We start from the raw sequence: 14,479 nt of genomic DNA, 5'->3' as shown, positions 1-14,479 counted from the left end.
AAGTTGTAAAAAAATAGGAGAAAACATGTGATAATCTAGCAAAAAAAAAAAATCACAGTGCAATTTAATGCTCAAAGATGAAAGAAAAATATAGTGGAATACATACTTTTTATCATCTGATAAATGGTAACAATCTTTCATATATCGTATTTTTCACTATAAAATTAAAAAAGAACTTCAAGGAGAAAAGTAAAGTGTGGAGTGGACACTATCTGCAAGATCTATTTGGGAAATTAAGGAAATAGTCCTTAACCAAACCTATTTCACCCCACCAAGGCATCTGTGCTGTGGGCCTAACATCCAGTGTCATGCTAGATGGACATCTTAGCACATAGGGTCACACAAATAATATTTAATGGTCTAAGACAGCTTTGAGAGTCTGAAATTCACTTACTCATTCCGCCTGGAAGGGCTGAGACAGGCATTGCAAACTTGACTTTGGCATGAGCCAATAGAAAGTGGAACTTTCTGTTGAAAGGTTTGAATTCACATGGGCTGTGCTGCTGATTGGGAAACGGTCATGGCTTTACAAGTAAATACAAGCAAAGTGTTTCCATGGCTTGACTCACATAGTGGCTTGAGCAGGGCTCCCTTTGATTGTCTTAATGTGCAGAAAAGATAGCTGAGAGCCTATTATAACTTGGGAGTGTAAAAGGCATATTCCCTGTGATTGTGCCTTTGAGAATTCCAGAAGTATTAGAGCAAAGTTGATGCTAAGGACAGATGAACATGTCTCCCACCTTCAATACCATGGAACTAGTTGCTAAATTTGTAAGTAAAGGTGAGGCTTTGTTCTATGAGATTGAAATGTCATGTTGGAACAGACACGGTAAATTGCTAATAACAACAATGATAATAATAATAATATCCTCTGTGTTCCAACAGTATTGTTAATCAAGTTGCTCTTTATACCTTGTTTCACTTTGGTGTCACTTCAGTGCTGGTAGTGATGTAGTAATCAAAAACTTCAAAATTATCCAATGTGCTCAGCCACTAAACTGTTTATGAGAAACATGCACCAAGACCAGAATCCTAGTGTCTACAGAATTTTAGGCCATCATGTTTCTCCAGGATCGGAAGAACAAGGGTCACTAAATTACCTTTCAGTTTTTGACATGGGTCCGATCATTGTGGAATTACTCTGAGAAAGTCTTTGGTGGAGGAACAAAACTTGTGGTCATAGGTGAGTATCAGAAGAAGCTATTTCTAAGGTGCTAGAGGGGAAGAAAAAGTTGATCTTTTTGGAATAACAGTATGTTCGTTTAGCAAAAAAAAGGAATCTGAGGGGAATTTGGTGGCAAATCTTAGAGGTTTTGATACAAATGCATATATTAAAGGATACTATAGACAGTGCTGCATGTGCAAATCTTAGGGTTTGATTGTGTGGATATGTGAACTTCTACTAAGTGCTCACATATAATGCATACAGCAATACCATTAAAATGTTTGAAACTGGGACAAAGTCCACTGTTTGATGTCTGTGATAAATTCACTAAAGTGGACACATTCCCTTTTCTCATGGCCAAGTGTTCTGCAAGAGAGTGTGAGTTTCATAGGGAGGCAGATCGGGAGGCCTGGCTACACCACATAAAGCTTAGTGAATGTGGGTGATGATTCTTTGGCTTGAGTTTTTTAATCCAGTGTGAATCCAGGTTATATAACAATTTAATAACATGATATGAATAAAGCTCTCAGATCGTTTTCCAATGTATAATAGGGCCCAATAAATGTTCTTCCAATTCAAATGTAAAGAGGATGTTTTATCCAATCTGGAGAACGGTTTTCAGCAAATTAATTCACAGAGAAGAAATTTTCCGTAGGATTCACCTGCACTTCTGGCTGCTCAAGCGGAAGGTTAATTTTAATGTCTACTCACACAAAAAGAAATGGAATCTGGAGAGTCTTGTTTCTTCTTGGAAAAGTTTTTCATCAGTTGGCAAGAAAAAATTAAACAAGATATTTTTTAAAACTTGTCTTGATCTGTGGGCTTTAAATCTATCTATTCTTTATCTTAATATCTTTAAAAGTAGTCTTAATTAGTCCCAAAATTTTTAGCCAATACAATTAGGCTTCTCACCACATTTGTCAGAAGAAGAACTTTAAATTCATACAGGAAATGTTCAAGTTACAAAATCAAATAGAGTTGGAAACCAGTCATAAATCTGAAATGCATATTTAAATATAAAATAGCTATAACTATTTGGTGGAAGAAAAAAAATAAAGTGCATAAACTTTCATATATAGATTCGAAATATCATGCTCTCAAGAAAAAAAATACCACTGATATTTGGTAAATTTATATATAATCCATTATCACTGCATGTTAAAATACAAAGTTTTTTATAAATGCAAAGTTATTTAACGCAGAGTGTATTATATAAGCAGGTAAATGAACATATACACATGAATAAGACAGTTTTATTTGTGAAATAGAGAAAATATACAGTAGGTATATTCTGTTATTCAAATAAGATAGAATAGATGCTACTCTAGGCATCACAAAACAAACCTCCCAGGAAAAACACTCTTAATACAGTATTTAAAAGCCATGTTTAAAAAGACAATATAATATAAAAATCTATAGTGCATGTAATAGCCATATAAATCAAGTACACTAATACTTAGCTAACTATTGTAATGAGAAAGTTATGAAAGGTAAAGATTTATTTTTTTCCTCAAAAGTATGAAACTTAGGATATTTCCAAGGAAACGAGACAAGAAGCAATGAAGAGTGTGCTACTGTACAGAAATATTTTCTAGTTCATCAATTGATCAATTTCTTTCTTATAATAAATACCAAGCATTTGTAAAGAAACACATGCTCCTGTGATGAAAACTGGATTTAATATATTGACTTAGGCTAAAATTATACAAAGCACAATTGAAAATTTAGTCTTTTTATTATAACATGCTTTTGCACTACAAATAATGTATACACCTGGAGAAATATAGACTGTCTTACTATTTGCACTAAAAGCAAGATGTAAGAATTTAAAATAACATTAACTCAATTAAAGCTGAAAAAAAAAACATTATCACCCAATTGTCTACTCCATGCTCAGAAATATTCATACTGCATACTTACTGATTGAAACTAGTGTTAGAGAATATTGGCAAAGCATTGAGTGTCAGTTGAAAATCAAACTAAAAAGTATTCTAACATTTACAATAAGTTATTAGATTAAAAATGTGTAATCTGAAACAATGCCAGGTACCTGTGATGTGTTTGTAACCAAATGTGAGACTTTCTGTTACAGTTTAACACTGTGTCTGCAATAAACTCTGGAACCAAACTTTTAACATTGCACCAGTTTTATGTACATTTTGTTTAGCAGGTTAGGGTAAGAGAATAAAAGAAGTACCAAAATATAACATAGCCAAGGGGTAGACACTAATTTTGAGAGAGTCAAAATATGGATACGCAGCTATGTATACATCCTTTTGTCATGTGGTCAATTAATATTAAAACAAGTATAAAAATTCACTTTTGATGTATAGTTAAAAATGCATGAACTTCATATGAAATTCTAAACTTAAATATGATTTTAGTGAACATTTTCCAAAGCAAAGCAGAATTGGGATAAGTGTGCTAACTGGTAAGACTAACAGAGGAGCATTATTAAAAATAAACAATAATTTTACTTCCCAATTATGGAACTATCTCTCCTTTGCTTCTAAAGGCAAGAATAAGTTGAAGTGCAGGTTTAAATACTGCCTGCTCCAAAAACCTTATGGTAGCTCAGATGTGAAAATGAGACGCTGAATAGCAATAGAGATTAACTGGGAGAACTTGGAGAACTTCAGAACTGGGAATGAGACCTGCATCTGGAGCTCAGAAATCAAGCTGGTAGATTGTCAGTACACGTAGATTTTCACTGAAACAAACGACAGTGTATTATGATGGACAAAAATTAACACCTGCTTTCTGACACTTATTCCTTTGGGAATTGGATACATAGGGAGAAAGGTCACAGTGGCCATGCAATCAGTGGTACTCTGTCTTCCTATTGCTGTGTTGGGGGCTTTTCCAAACCATTCAATATGTAGATTTATCTAATAATTCTCTGTGTTGATATTCAAATTTCCCCACAGATAGAAGTCCCGATGAAGACCTTTCCCCCAAGCTCACAGTTTTTCTTCCTTCAAATGCTGAAATAAATCTCCACAGGGCTGGGACATATCTTTGTCTTCTGGAGAAATTTTTCCCTGATGTTATTAAGATATATTGGAAAGAAAAGGATGGGAATACGATTCTGGCAGCCCAGCAGGGAGACACGATGAAAATTAAAGACACCTACATGAAGTTCAGCTGGCTAACAGTGACTGGAGATTCAATGGATAAAGAGCACAGATGTATCGTCAGGCATGAGAATAATAAAGGAGGAGTTGATCAAGAGATTCTCTTTCCTCCAGTAAATGAAGGTATGTTTACATAAATAAAACAGAATATTTATTTAAAAGGAAATACTCCACTTTTCTTTGTCTATCAAGTACTAGTGAAAAACAAATGTAAATCTTTCATAAATCTTATTACAGTTAAGAGTAGCATAAATGTCCTGTTGTTTTACTCACAGAAAGGAAATGGGAGAAGCTTTGGAGGAAACAAAATTTTACATAAGCTTTCTCAGCCTCCATTTCAACATCTAGAATAGTAAGATCACTGATACTTTTAATAACTGTCATATGGATTATATGACACAACATATGTGAAAGGACCTAGCAGTATAGGCCTTGCTAGACATGGAACAGAAGATTTTCATTTTGGATGACTTTAGTTGCCTTAGAAATAAGAATTTTGTGCCTTTTAGGAATCTTCTACCAAGCAAGCACTACAATCTTGCTATGCACAGAGTTTAATCTATAAACACTCAGTTCTTTTTTGACAAAATGGCATTTAAGAGTGTGAATGCAGCTCAGAATATAGAATAATCATGGCTGCTGGAGTTTTATGGTGGCGTCCATTTTTCTGATTTTTTAAATTACTGATTGACAAAATTTGATTTTTTAAGCTTGGGTGAGGCTAATGTGTATGAACCTTTTCCCCTTCTCCATGACGGATGTACTTCTTGCCCTTAGTAAATGCAGAAGCACAAACATTTACTGTACTACCAGTTTAAGCCAGGCCCAAATGGGAATGGGAGAGGAGTCAGTGCCCCCAGGTAGATGTGCTGCAGTGAAGACAGAATGATTTTTTCCTAATCACTCGAGTATATTATTGACATATAGTTAAGTTCCAACATTTAATGAATGAGTTGTGCTGCTATAAACATGCATAGGCATGTATCACTATAGTATGACATCTTTAACTCTTTCAGGAAGTCACTTAGTAGGGGAATAGCTAGGTCAGATGGAATGTCTAGTTTTAGTTTCTTTAGGAATCTCCATACTAATTTCCATAATGGTCCTCCTAGTGTACGATCCCACCAACAATGTAGAAGAAGTCCCTTTTTCCCCACAGCCTCACTTTGTTATTTGATTTCTTGATGATAACCATTCTTTTCTGGAATCTTAATATTTTAATTTGCATTTCTCTGATAGGCAGAGATGTTGAACATTTTTTTCATTTTACCATTTTACTGGTAAATATGTACTAATAAGAGATTAAAATTTAAAAAAAGATTCAGACTGATGTCCAAAAGGAATCCTAAAGAAAAAAGGAAGCAATATGAAAGTACAAGTTTAACATAAAGAATGTATTTTTCAGTTATGATTTTTCTGGTGACAGAGAAAACTAAAAAGAATACTGAATTCCACAGTAATGAATATTATGTAGGAGAGATGATGTAGTTTAATAAGGTTTTGACACTAAGTGACTTTCATGGGCTTCACTCCCCCACCTTTTTTTTTTTGGACTGGGACCAAACTCAGGACCTTGTACTTGTGAGGCAGACGTGGCACCACTGAGCTAAATCCCTGGCTTTCATGGCCTTCTCTTGACAACAAAGATAAATAAGGCACTTCCATTAATGTAATCCCACATGAGTTTCTAATGCAGCTTCCTGTATGTTGCTGTTTTGCTTTGCTTTTGATAAAATCTAAAAGATAACACATGGGACTACAGTTGAATCAACTGACTTGAAGGGAATCAAAACTAACCTGAGAACTTCAACATCTTCCACAATATATGGAATAGCTATAGAATTACATAGAGTGAGACCAGTTATTTTTGGAATAGCAGAGATTATATTTTTAATGAATGCTTCTCTGGTCCTTCTGCTGACAGTATTTATATATTGTATATGTTGATACACACAGTTCTAGAAGTTCTCTTGTGAGTGTCTCTGCCAGGTATGATTTAAAAACAATATGATGAACGGTGCTTTTGAGCGCTGCCTGACAAAAAGGCAACTTCCTTAAAACATGTCGGTGTGTCTTCATCCACCTAATTCACCAGATCTGGCACCTGTGACATCTAGTTTTTCCCCAAAGTCAAAATAACCATGAAAGGGAAACATTTTGAAATGATTTGGGGCATCAAAGCAGCTATGACAGTGTGACCAAAGGCACTCAGGAAAGAGGACTCTGGAGCTGCTTCAGATAGTGGCCAGAATGATGGGATGAGCGTGTTCAAAGGGGGAATGGTTTGAGAAGGATTCATGGCAATATGTCTTAATGTAATAATTATTTTAATTTAAATATTCACCCTATCTTTGGATCACACCTGATGAAGATCAGAAAGAAGACTTCTAGAACTGGTTCAGAATGTGGCAAGGATGGGATCAATGTATTCAGAGCAAGGGGAGATATTTTGAGGGGGATTAATAGCAATGTCTTTTACTGTGCTGAATTTTTTTTTTTTTTTTTTTTTGGCACCGGGGATTGACCCCGGGTCCTTGCACTTGCAAGGCAGGCCACCGAACCGCTGAGCTAAATCCCCGGCCTTACTGTGCTGAATTTTTAAAATGTCAATACTCGTATTTTTCAATCACGTCTCATATGTATGTACACATGTACACATATTGTCAAATATCAGGCATGAATACTTGACCCTATTTGGTCTGCTTTCTTTTAGTCACCATTGTTACTCCCAGAGAACCTGATTTGAAAAATGGTAAGTTCAGTGTATTGGCTTTATCTCATGATACAGCTTTTTACATCTTCCTCGCCATCTCAACTTTTGGGCTTCCCTGAATTAATGAAGAAAAATCAGAATGACTGGATGTTCCAAAGCAGACTGAGTGACATTTTAAATTAATCCATATTTTCCTCGGCATCATATTAACACAGTAAGATACTAATATTGGGATGAGAATCATGCAAATGAGGGGCTACAGTGATATGTTCTGAACTATTTCAACGAAGGGACTTCATTCTTGTGTTTATTATTTCTACTTCCTGCGAAAAAGAGTATCAAGTTATTTTAGCTTTGTCTTTTAATTGTACATAAATATATCTCTCATCATGAGTTTTATTTAGCAAGCCTAAAATGTGACTTGGCTTATCCATTTCCTGAAAAATGGCACTGTCACTGAAATGCACAGCCACTAGAATAAAAAGAGGCCATGGGCTAAAAAAAACAAAAATACTAGGAGATTTTTAGTCTACAGTGGTGGAATTATGTTCCATCTTTTAATTACTTACATTATCCTTTGAACAGTAGATTTAAAATTCCAGGGGTTTGATTTACCTTAACCTTTTTTCTCCTCTGTAACATGAAACCATCCAGAACACAACTCTGTCAAGTGTTTTTGAGGTGTTAAACAAGATGATCTGAAAGATAATACAGTGCATTGGCCCAGCAATGTGCACTCAGCTGGCCCTAGTGTCTATTCATATGGACTATCTAGCCTGGGTTTGGCAAAAGATTTTACACACACACACACACACACACACACACACACACACCCCCCAAGCACAGTGCCAAATAATAGGCAGGAATAATTGACAAGTATCTGTTCTCCTATCTTCTAGTTATCAGTACTACTGAACCTGAAGCTTGCTTGAAAGATGAAAATGGTAAGTTTTATTGTCTATTCTCTTTTATGGCATGCTTCAGTAGTTTTTTTTCCTTTTAATCATCTTAACTTGAATTGTCATAGCTTAAGTGAGAAAAATTACAATGGCTAGAGGCTTCAGGATAGACTGAGTGATACTTTACAATCATGTATCACTTCATAGGCATCATATTAACACTGTAAATTATAAATTTGGGCATGAAATCACTTACATTGCACAATATGACATGGTATCAGAGGATACAATACTCTGAACTATTTCAACAAAAGGACTTTTATCATATATCTCTTCCTTCTAATAACTGTGAAAAGCATAATATCAAGCTAATTCTAGATTCTTTTAAATTGCTAGTGATGTGACTTGGCAGTATTTACCAAGTGTTTTTATACATACGAACTTGGGCTGTCCTCTGTATGGATTTCCTTGGTTAATCCTCATAATGTTCCTGTCTCATGGTACGACAGTTTCCACCCCACGTTACAGATGAAGACAATGAGCTAAAACTAAGTCCTTTTCACATGCCACACAGCTGGACCTGACGTTTCAACTCAGGCCCTTAAGTGAATAGTTCATATCCTTCCTTACCCATCCTTTGTTGTTTCTCTATATTGGAGTCATAGGGCAAGAAACTCCAAGACCAAGGCCTTGAGACAGGATGGACATGTGGCAGGGAGGGAAGTGCATGGGCTTCTGGCGTCACAGATGGGTTTCAGCCCAGGTCTCTTAATGGTCAGCTGTAGGAACATGGGGGAGTGACATCATTCATGATAAATGCTTTGCTCTGGTGCCAGTTGGGAATTATACCAAACACTCAGCTATCAAAGAAAGAAGGACCCACATAAGAAACATCTAGCACAGGACATGTATTAAGCAAGCTCAGGATAACTACTAGTTTCTGGCCCTTCCTTCTTACATATGCCAAGAGAATGTAACTGGAAGAACTGGCTTCTCCCTGCGAACCTTTCCTCTAATTCTAGTGACCAAGGAGCTCTGGACCTCAGCTGCCACACAAGACAATGAGAAAGGGGCTAATTGTTGCCTGACCAAAGGGAGGGAGTTAGGAACACATTTATTGAGAACCCTTTCTATACCAAGGGCTCATGACTACGGTTCTGATTCTATGAAGATGGATGACATACAGTGAAAATTTCCCCATGGAGAGACTTGACCTTGTAACTCAAGTAGCCACTGTGGCCCCACTGTCATTGTCTTTGATTTCTGACATCATATATTTCTTGTAAATTTTCAAAGGTTATCAACTGCCATTACCCAGTAATTTCAAATCCCCGTGAGAGCCCTGCAGAAATGACAAAGGAGCATACCACAACCACCGAGCATCTTAGTGTTTGGATCAATCCTTTTCTCCTATTTTCTATAATGCCCTCTTCTATAATCTCCTACCCATCCTGCTGAGAACACCATGGAATTCCCATGGATAGTACCCTGCTACAGATCTCACTGCATGCATCCCCAATGTGTAACGGCTCACGTTTCTAAGTCACCAATTCAACTTTCACTTAGGCTTACAATTTTGCTGTCTTGTTTTACTACTGTACTTAGAGTTAGAGAATCACGGAATAGGTAAGAATAAGATCTTCAGCAGCATATTGCTGGGTTAAATTATGGGGCTGTCAGTTACTAAGTGCATGACATTAAGCAAATTTCTTCTTACTGTGCTCTCAGTCTCTTCAACATGGGAATAAAAACAATCTCTCTCTCCCATAGGTGGTTATATAGATTAAATAAGACTTAAATATTTACATCAAAGTTCTCAATATACTATTTTGGCATTTGGTTAGTGGCTAATGAACTTATCTCTAATTACTGCTTATAGATTATTAAGGCCAAAATAACCCTCCAACTTAGTTTTCATAAAAGCTTTGTCCTCACATTGAACTCCATTAAAACTGAAGCCTTAATGTGTTAATATTACAAAAAGTGTCATGTGAATTTAGCTTAGGTTGTTAATCAAGTTGAGCTGCAAACTAAATCTTGCCCTCGGTGGTCTTGGGGAAAGTGGAGATGCCGATCTTTGGTTTTGGGTGTGTGGGTGGTGTCACCTAGTGCAGCTCATCACCTTCCAATGCTGTGTCCTGTGCTGTCACACATGCAGCTGAAAACTCATGTCCTGATTTCTCTTAGGTTTGCTGCACCTGCAGTTCACCAGCACCTCTGCCTACTACACCTACCTCCTGCTGCTGCTCAAGAGCGCCCTTCATGGGGCCCTTGTCATCTACTGTCTGTGCAGGAGGTCCTCTGTCTGCTGCAATGCAAAGAGCACCTGACAGATGGAAGCATGTGGGACCACAGTGTCTCCAACATTTCTTGTCCCCAGCAGCATCTGTTGAGGGTTTTCTGGGCTTGGTGGGCTCAGCTCCTGAAGGCCACATGCACATTATCTGTCATTATTGCATAAGGGTTTCCCAACCAGTAGGCAAATTGTGTAACTTCCTGTCACAAAAAGGCGCAGGCCATGGCACCCCAAGCCCCATTGCATGGCTCTCACAGCCAGCCAGGTCCCCACAGACTCGATGTGTCAGGACCTCAGTGCTTATGGACTGGGTCATCACCTGGAAGCCTCCACTCTCCCCATTCTGACATGGCCTTCTATGCTACTGAACTCTGTGCTTTGTTGTTTACAGTAGACACAATAAATAAAAAATATCCAAAGTCTTCTTTGGCCCGTGCACATTTTAATTTGATGAAATGGAACTGAGTCAGTCCAAGGTGAGAAACAGCATGACAAATGAGCAACACCACATTTCTAATTCTTACAGTGGCTCCAAAGAGCCAGAGCAACTTGAAGATACCCATGTTACTGCTCTTTTAAAGATCAACATAATCAGGTACAATTAGTACGAGGCCCTCCATGGCAGTAGGAAAATGTCTAATGCAAATGGTACTGTGTGTGCTCAGCGGAATAGCAGCATTTCATAGCATCATGTTTCCTGATCCTCACAATGTTCTCATGAGCTCTGCATTAATCCTCTAGGCTGGACAGTGTGATGGAGGGGTTGAGCAAATGGCTTCTGGTCATAGAGGGTCTGGGCTTCAATACTGGATCTAGAATATCTGGGTGATATCATACTTGAAATCTCTGCTGTGATTTCTTCCTGTGAGATTAAGTTAGTATGCCGTGACTCCTGGAGTTGGGAGATCAGATTAGTTAATTATGCATAGTCTACAGACAGGTCCTTAAAAGCATGAGTATGTGCTCCATGCTACTGTAGAGATACAGTGGATCCCACAATGACATACATGCAGAAACACCAACAATGCTCTCTATTCTTACTTCTGTGCAGAGAGGATGGGTGGGAGGGAATAGGGACTTAGCAATCTATGATCCTCCAAGAGGATCACTTTTCTAAGATAACCAGGTATCAGAGACCCAGTGTTAAACACAGAAAATCTCCAATATTAAGAATAGCCAATATTAAACACAGAGCAAATCCCAATAATGAATAAGACTAATAATACGCAACAAGTAAGCTATACTGTTAAATACAGGCAATGTTAAATAAGGAGTTAAGTCCTAGAGTCCACATGATTCCAGGTGGTCTAGCATAAGGCTTGCTGCTTAATCCATTCTACCAGTGGCTCCCAGTCTCCTTCTGGGAGCCTAGAGAGTCCCAGAGGCATGGACCTTATCACAGGCCTGCTCATGACTGAAAGAGCTCTTGACCTCCAGCACAGGTGTCTCAGTTGGCAAGTCATCAAGAGGCATCAGACAGGGTACACTACCCAGGTATGGGACACGCTCCACCTGGACAGGGCTCTCAAGAGTCTAAGCCATCAGCTCACCAGGAAGCAGGCTGCATGTTTTAAAATGTACATGTGAAGATATTCATGCACTGCAGTGTCACACACAACAGCCACAAATTCAACCAAAGGTCCGAGGAGAGAATAAAAGATGTCACAAAATCAATTATGTAGCTTCCAAAAAAACTGGAAAATATTATAAAGTCAGGACATGGTGTTGAAACATAATTTGCACCGCATAATTTAAATTGTTAGATGATACAACTACATGGATAAAAAAATTTTCAATTCTGTAAATATGGATGTACATATACTTTTATATATGCCCATTTCACTTTCTTGCTGAAAGGTAGCATGTACTATTCATTTTGCATACCTGTCTTCATTTATAAATCCTACAGCTTTTATATGTCTGTACATTTAAGCAGCCACAAGGTATTTCACTGAATAAAAAATAATGGTATTTCATAGGTCCCTGTAGCAGGCCTGATCTTTAATATTTTTCTTATACTGAAAAAATGTATATAATTTTAAACATGGCATTGGTTAATGGGAATGCCAACTTGCTCTCTGTATAGTCCTATTTTGCTCTTTCACCACCCAAGAATGGGCTGATCTGAAATGGGTTGAACATGCTGATCTGACAGGCAAAGATAGTATCTCATTATAGTTTTAACTTTTTTCTCATATGGAGTGAATTTTGATATATTGATCTATTTATCTTTGCAGCATTCATTCATATCCTTTGACTATTTTTTTCCCTAATTCACACATTTCCTGTGTCTCTGCTGATCAAGATAGGAAACAAATATTCAATATACCATAGGTGGGTAAAGAAAATTTCAAGTGTATTTTCCTTCAATGAAGGCTAATAAAGTTAAAAGGTTTTATATATACTACAGTACTGAGTTAAAACAGACACGGTTTTGTTTTTCAATCAGTTTCAGTGAAATTGATTTTGTTAGAAATCAAATCGAAGTTTCCATTTAGGAACAAATAACCAAACTGAATGGACATCAAATGTTATCAAGATCCACTCCTTGGTTCTTTTGAACTGATCAGACCTCTTTAGACCTTAGAGACTGGAGCTATTTCTGCACTGCAAATGCACAGGCCCCAGACTGGAAATGGTCACATCTCCCAGAACTTTGAGAGGCTGATATCATAGGCAGAGCCTGGGCAGCGTCCCCTGGGGTTCAAAACTCAGTACTAGTAATGACTTGTGTTCAAATTTCCCTCAAAGCCTCAGGTGGTCATAGGTGGGGCTTTTTCAGTTGTGGCTGAATCTAGTGTGTGACTTTGGGATTGACTCATGGTGCAACACTAGGATTGAGGGAACTAAGATCACGGGTGTAAGTGCTGCCTACCCTAAGTAGCCTGGATAAGACATAAGGGATTGAAAGAGCTGTGGTCTTCCTTGTGGCTTTGCTACCTTCTATCAGTCATGGACTGTTTCTTCTCTTTTATACCTGTTTGCCATGCCACCCTGCCATGGAGCCAGCTGATGATGGACTGAAACTTCTACAAGCTGTGAGCTAAATAAACCTTTCTTTAGGTTTGGGTGTTGGGTATTTTGTTTCAGCAACAACAACAACAAAAAATAACTAAGGTAGCCACTTCCTTCTCCATCCCCCTGGGCTGCCCTGAACTTCAGCAGCACAGAGCAGAGCCCTGGGGAGGAAGGGACACAGTGGGTGACAGGCAGCACTGGTGTGGCTGATGGGGTTTTGAGTTCTCAGGTTTGTTCTGTTTCCGTGCTGTCAAATGTGGTTGATTCTTGGAAAAGGCTCAAAGTCAAACCGGCCCCTACTGGTTGGGGCAGTGCAAGGGGTGGTGAGGGTGTTAGAAGGGAAACTGAGAGCAGTTAAACCACAGCCAACTTGGCTCACTTTCAAAAGGCCACAACTAATAAATGCAAAGAAAATATCCATTTTCACACGTCTGATTGCCACCAACCTTCCTCTCTGGGCTGTGGGTGCCTGGGCACCCTTCATGGGATACAGGAAATGCATTAGCTGCTGTGAGAGTTGGGAGCCTTGCGGCCAGGACTGTGTGGACACTGCTCCTTCTGTCACTGCCCTGACCCTGCGCTGGAGGAAGGAGCAGTCTGCAGCCCAAGATTATCTAAAACATTCTACAAAATGTCTGTGCATTTCCAAGGATTAGATTTACAAATGCTAATACTTTGTGTTTTAATTTTCTCAGTATAGACACAGTGGCACATGACCTGTGTCCATTACGATAGGTGGACATACAAGAGGCCAACAGCAATGTGTTCTAGAAGCCTAGACATATAGAAGCCCTGAGTTTTAATGTGTAACTGAAAGTCATACAATGAATAGCCTGAGGTCCCTCTACAGGGATAAAAGGATATGAATCAACTTGAGCAAAGCTTAATAGAGGACAGAAACATCAGGAAAATGCAAGACTAGGATCAGTTAGATGAGGCTTGTTCACCAATGTAAGCATAAAAAGCTACTGCCCCACACATAAGCTGTCTGGGCTGGTACAGTAAGAGACCAGGACCTTGGGCTAAAACTATCCACCATCAGGGGAGGCATAACTAGCACAGAGATAAGCACTTTTTAAGGGTTTACAGTCTGACTTCATGGCACATTCAAATCATACACTTCTTTCTCCTCCGTCTGTACTCAGAGAGCCAACTTCACAGCCAGCCTTGGATTCTTCCTAAGAGGACTGACCACATCCTACTGCCTCAACCCACCATGTGTAGGGAGTGCCCTACAGGAGTTAAACTGATACC

At 38.3% G+C, this 14,479-nt stretch overlaps 1 protein-coding gene across 1 annotated transcript; it reads left to right on the top strand.

Annotated features, from left to right (window-relative positions):
- The first annotated feature begins 718 nt into the window (after positions 1-718).
- On the top strand, positions 719-10,611 carry LOC104873694 (T-cell receptor gamma chain C region C7.5). Its single transcript, XM_033764835.1, has 5 exons — positions 719-781; positions 4,093-4,422; positions 7,013-7,051; positions 7,912-7,956; positions 10,099-10,611. Exons 1-5 carry the CDS (start codon positions 724-726, stop codon positions 10,239-10,241), a joined length of 615 nt encoding a protein of 204 aa, XP_033620726.1. The 5' UTR covers positions 719-723; the 3' UTR covers positions 10,242-10,611.
- The last annotated feature ends 3,868 nt before the right edge of the window (positions 10,612-14,479 follow it).

The sequence above is a fragment of the Fukomys damarensis genome, unplaced genomic scaffold, assembly GCF_012274545.1.
Source record: "Fukomys damarensis isolate Sample0158 unplaced genomic scaffold, DMR_v1.0_HiC HiC_scaffold_17, whole genome shotgun sequence".
In the NCBI taxonomy this organism is placed as follows: domain Eukaryota; kingdom Metazoa; phylum Chordata; class Mammalia; order Rodentia; family Bathyergidae; genus Fukomys; species Fukomys damarensis.
This window is presented reverse-complemented; position numbering and strand designations above follow the sequence as displayed.

Coding starts and splice junctions, on each gene's coding strand:
- LOC104873694 (XM_033764835.1), top strand. CDS start 724: ATGAACATGTCTCCCACCTTCAATACCATGGAACTAGTTGCTAAATTT. Junction 782..4,092: donor TGCTAAATTTGTAAGTAAAG/GTGAGGCTTTGT, acceptor ATTTCCCCACAG/ATAGAAGTCCCGATGAAGAC. Junction 7,052..7,911: donor AGAACCTGATTTGAAAAATG/GTAAGTTCAGTG, acceptor CCTATCTTCTAG/TTATCAGTACTACTGAACCT.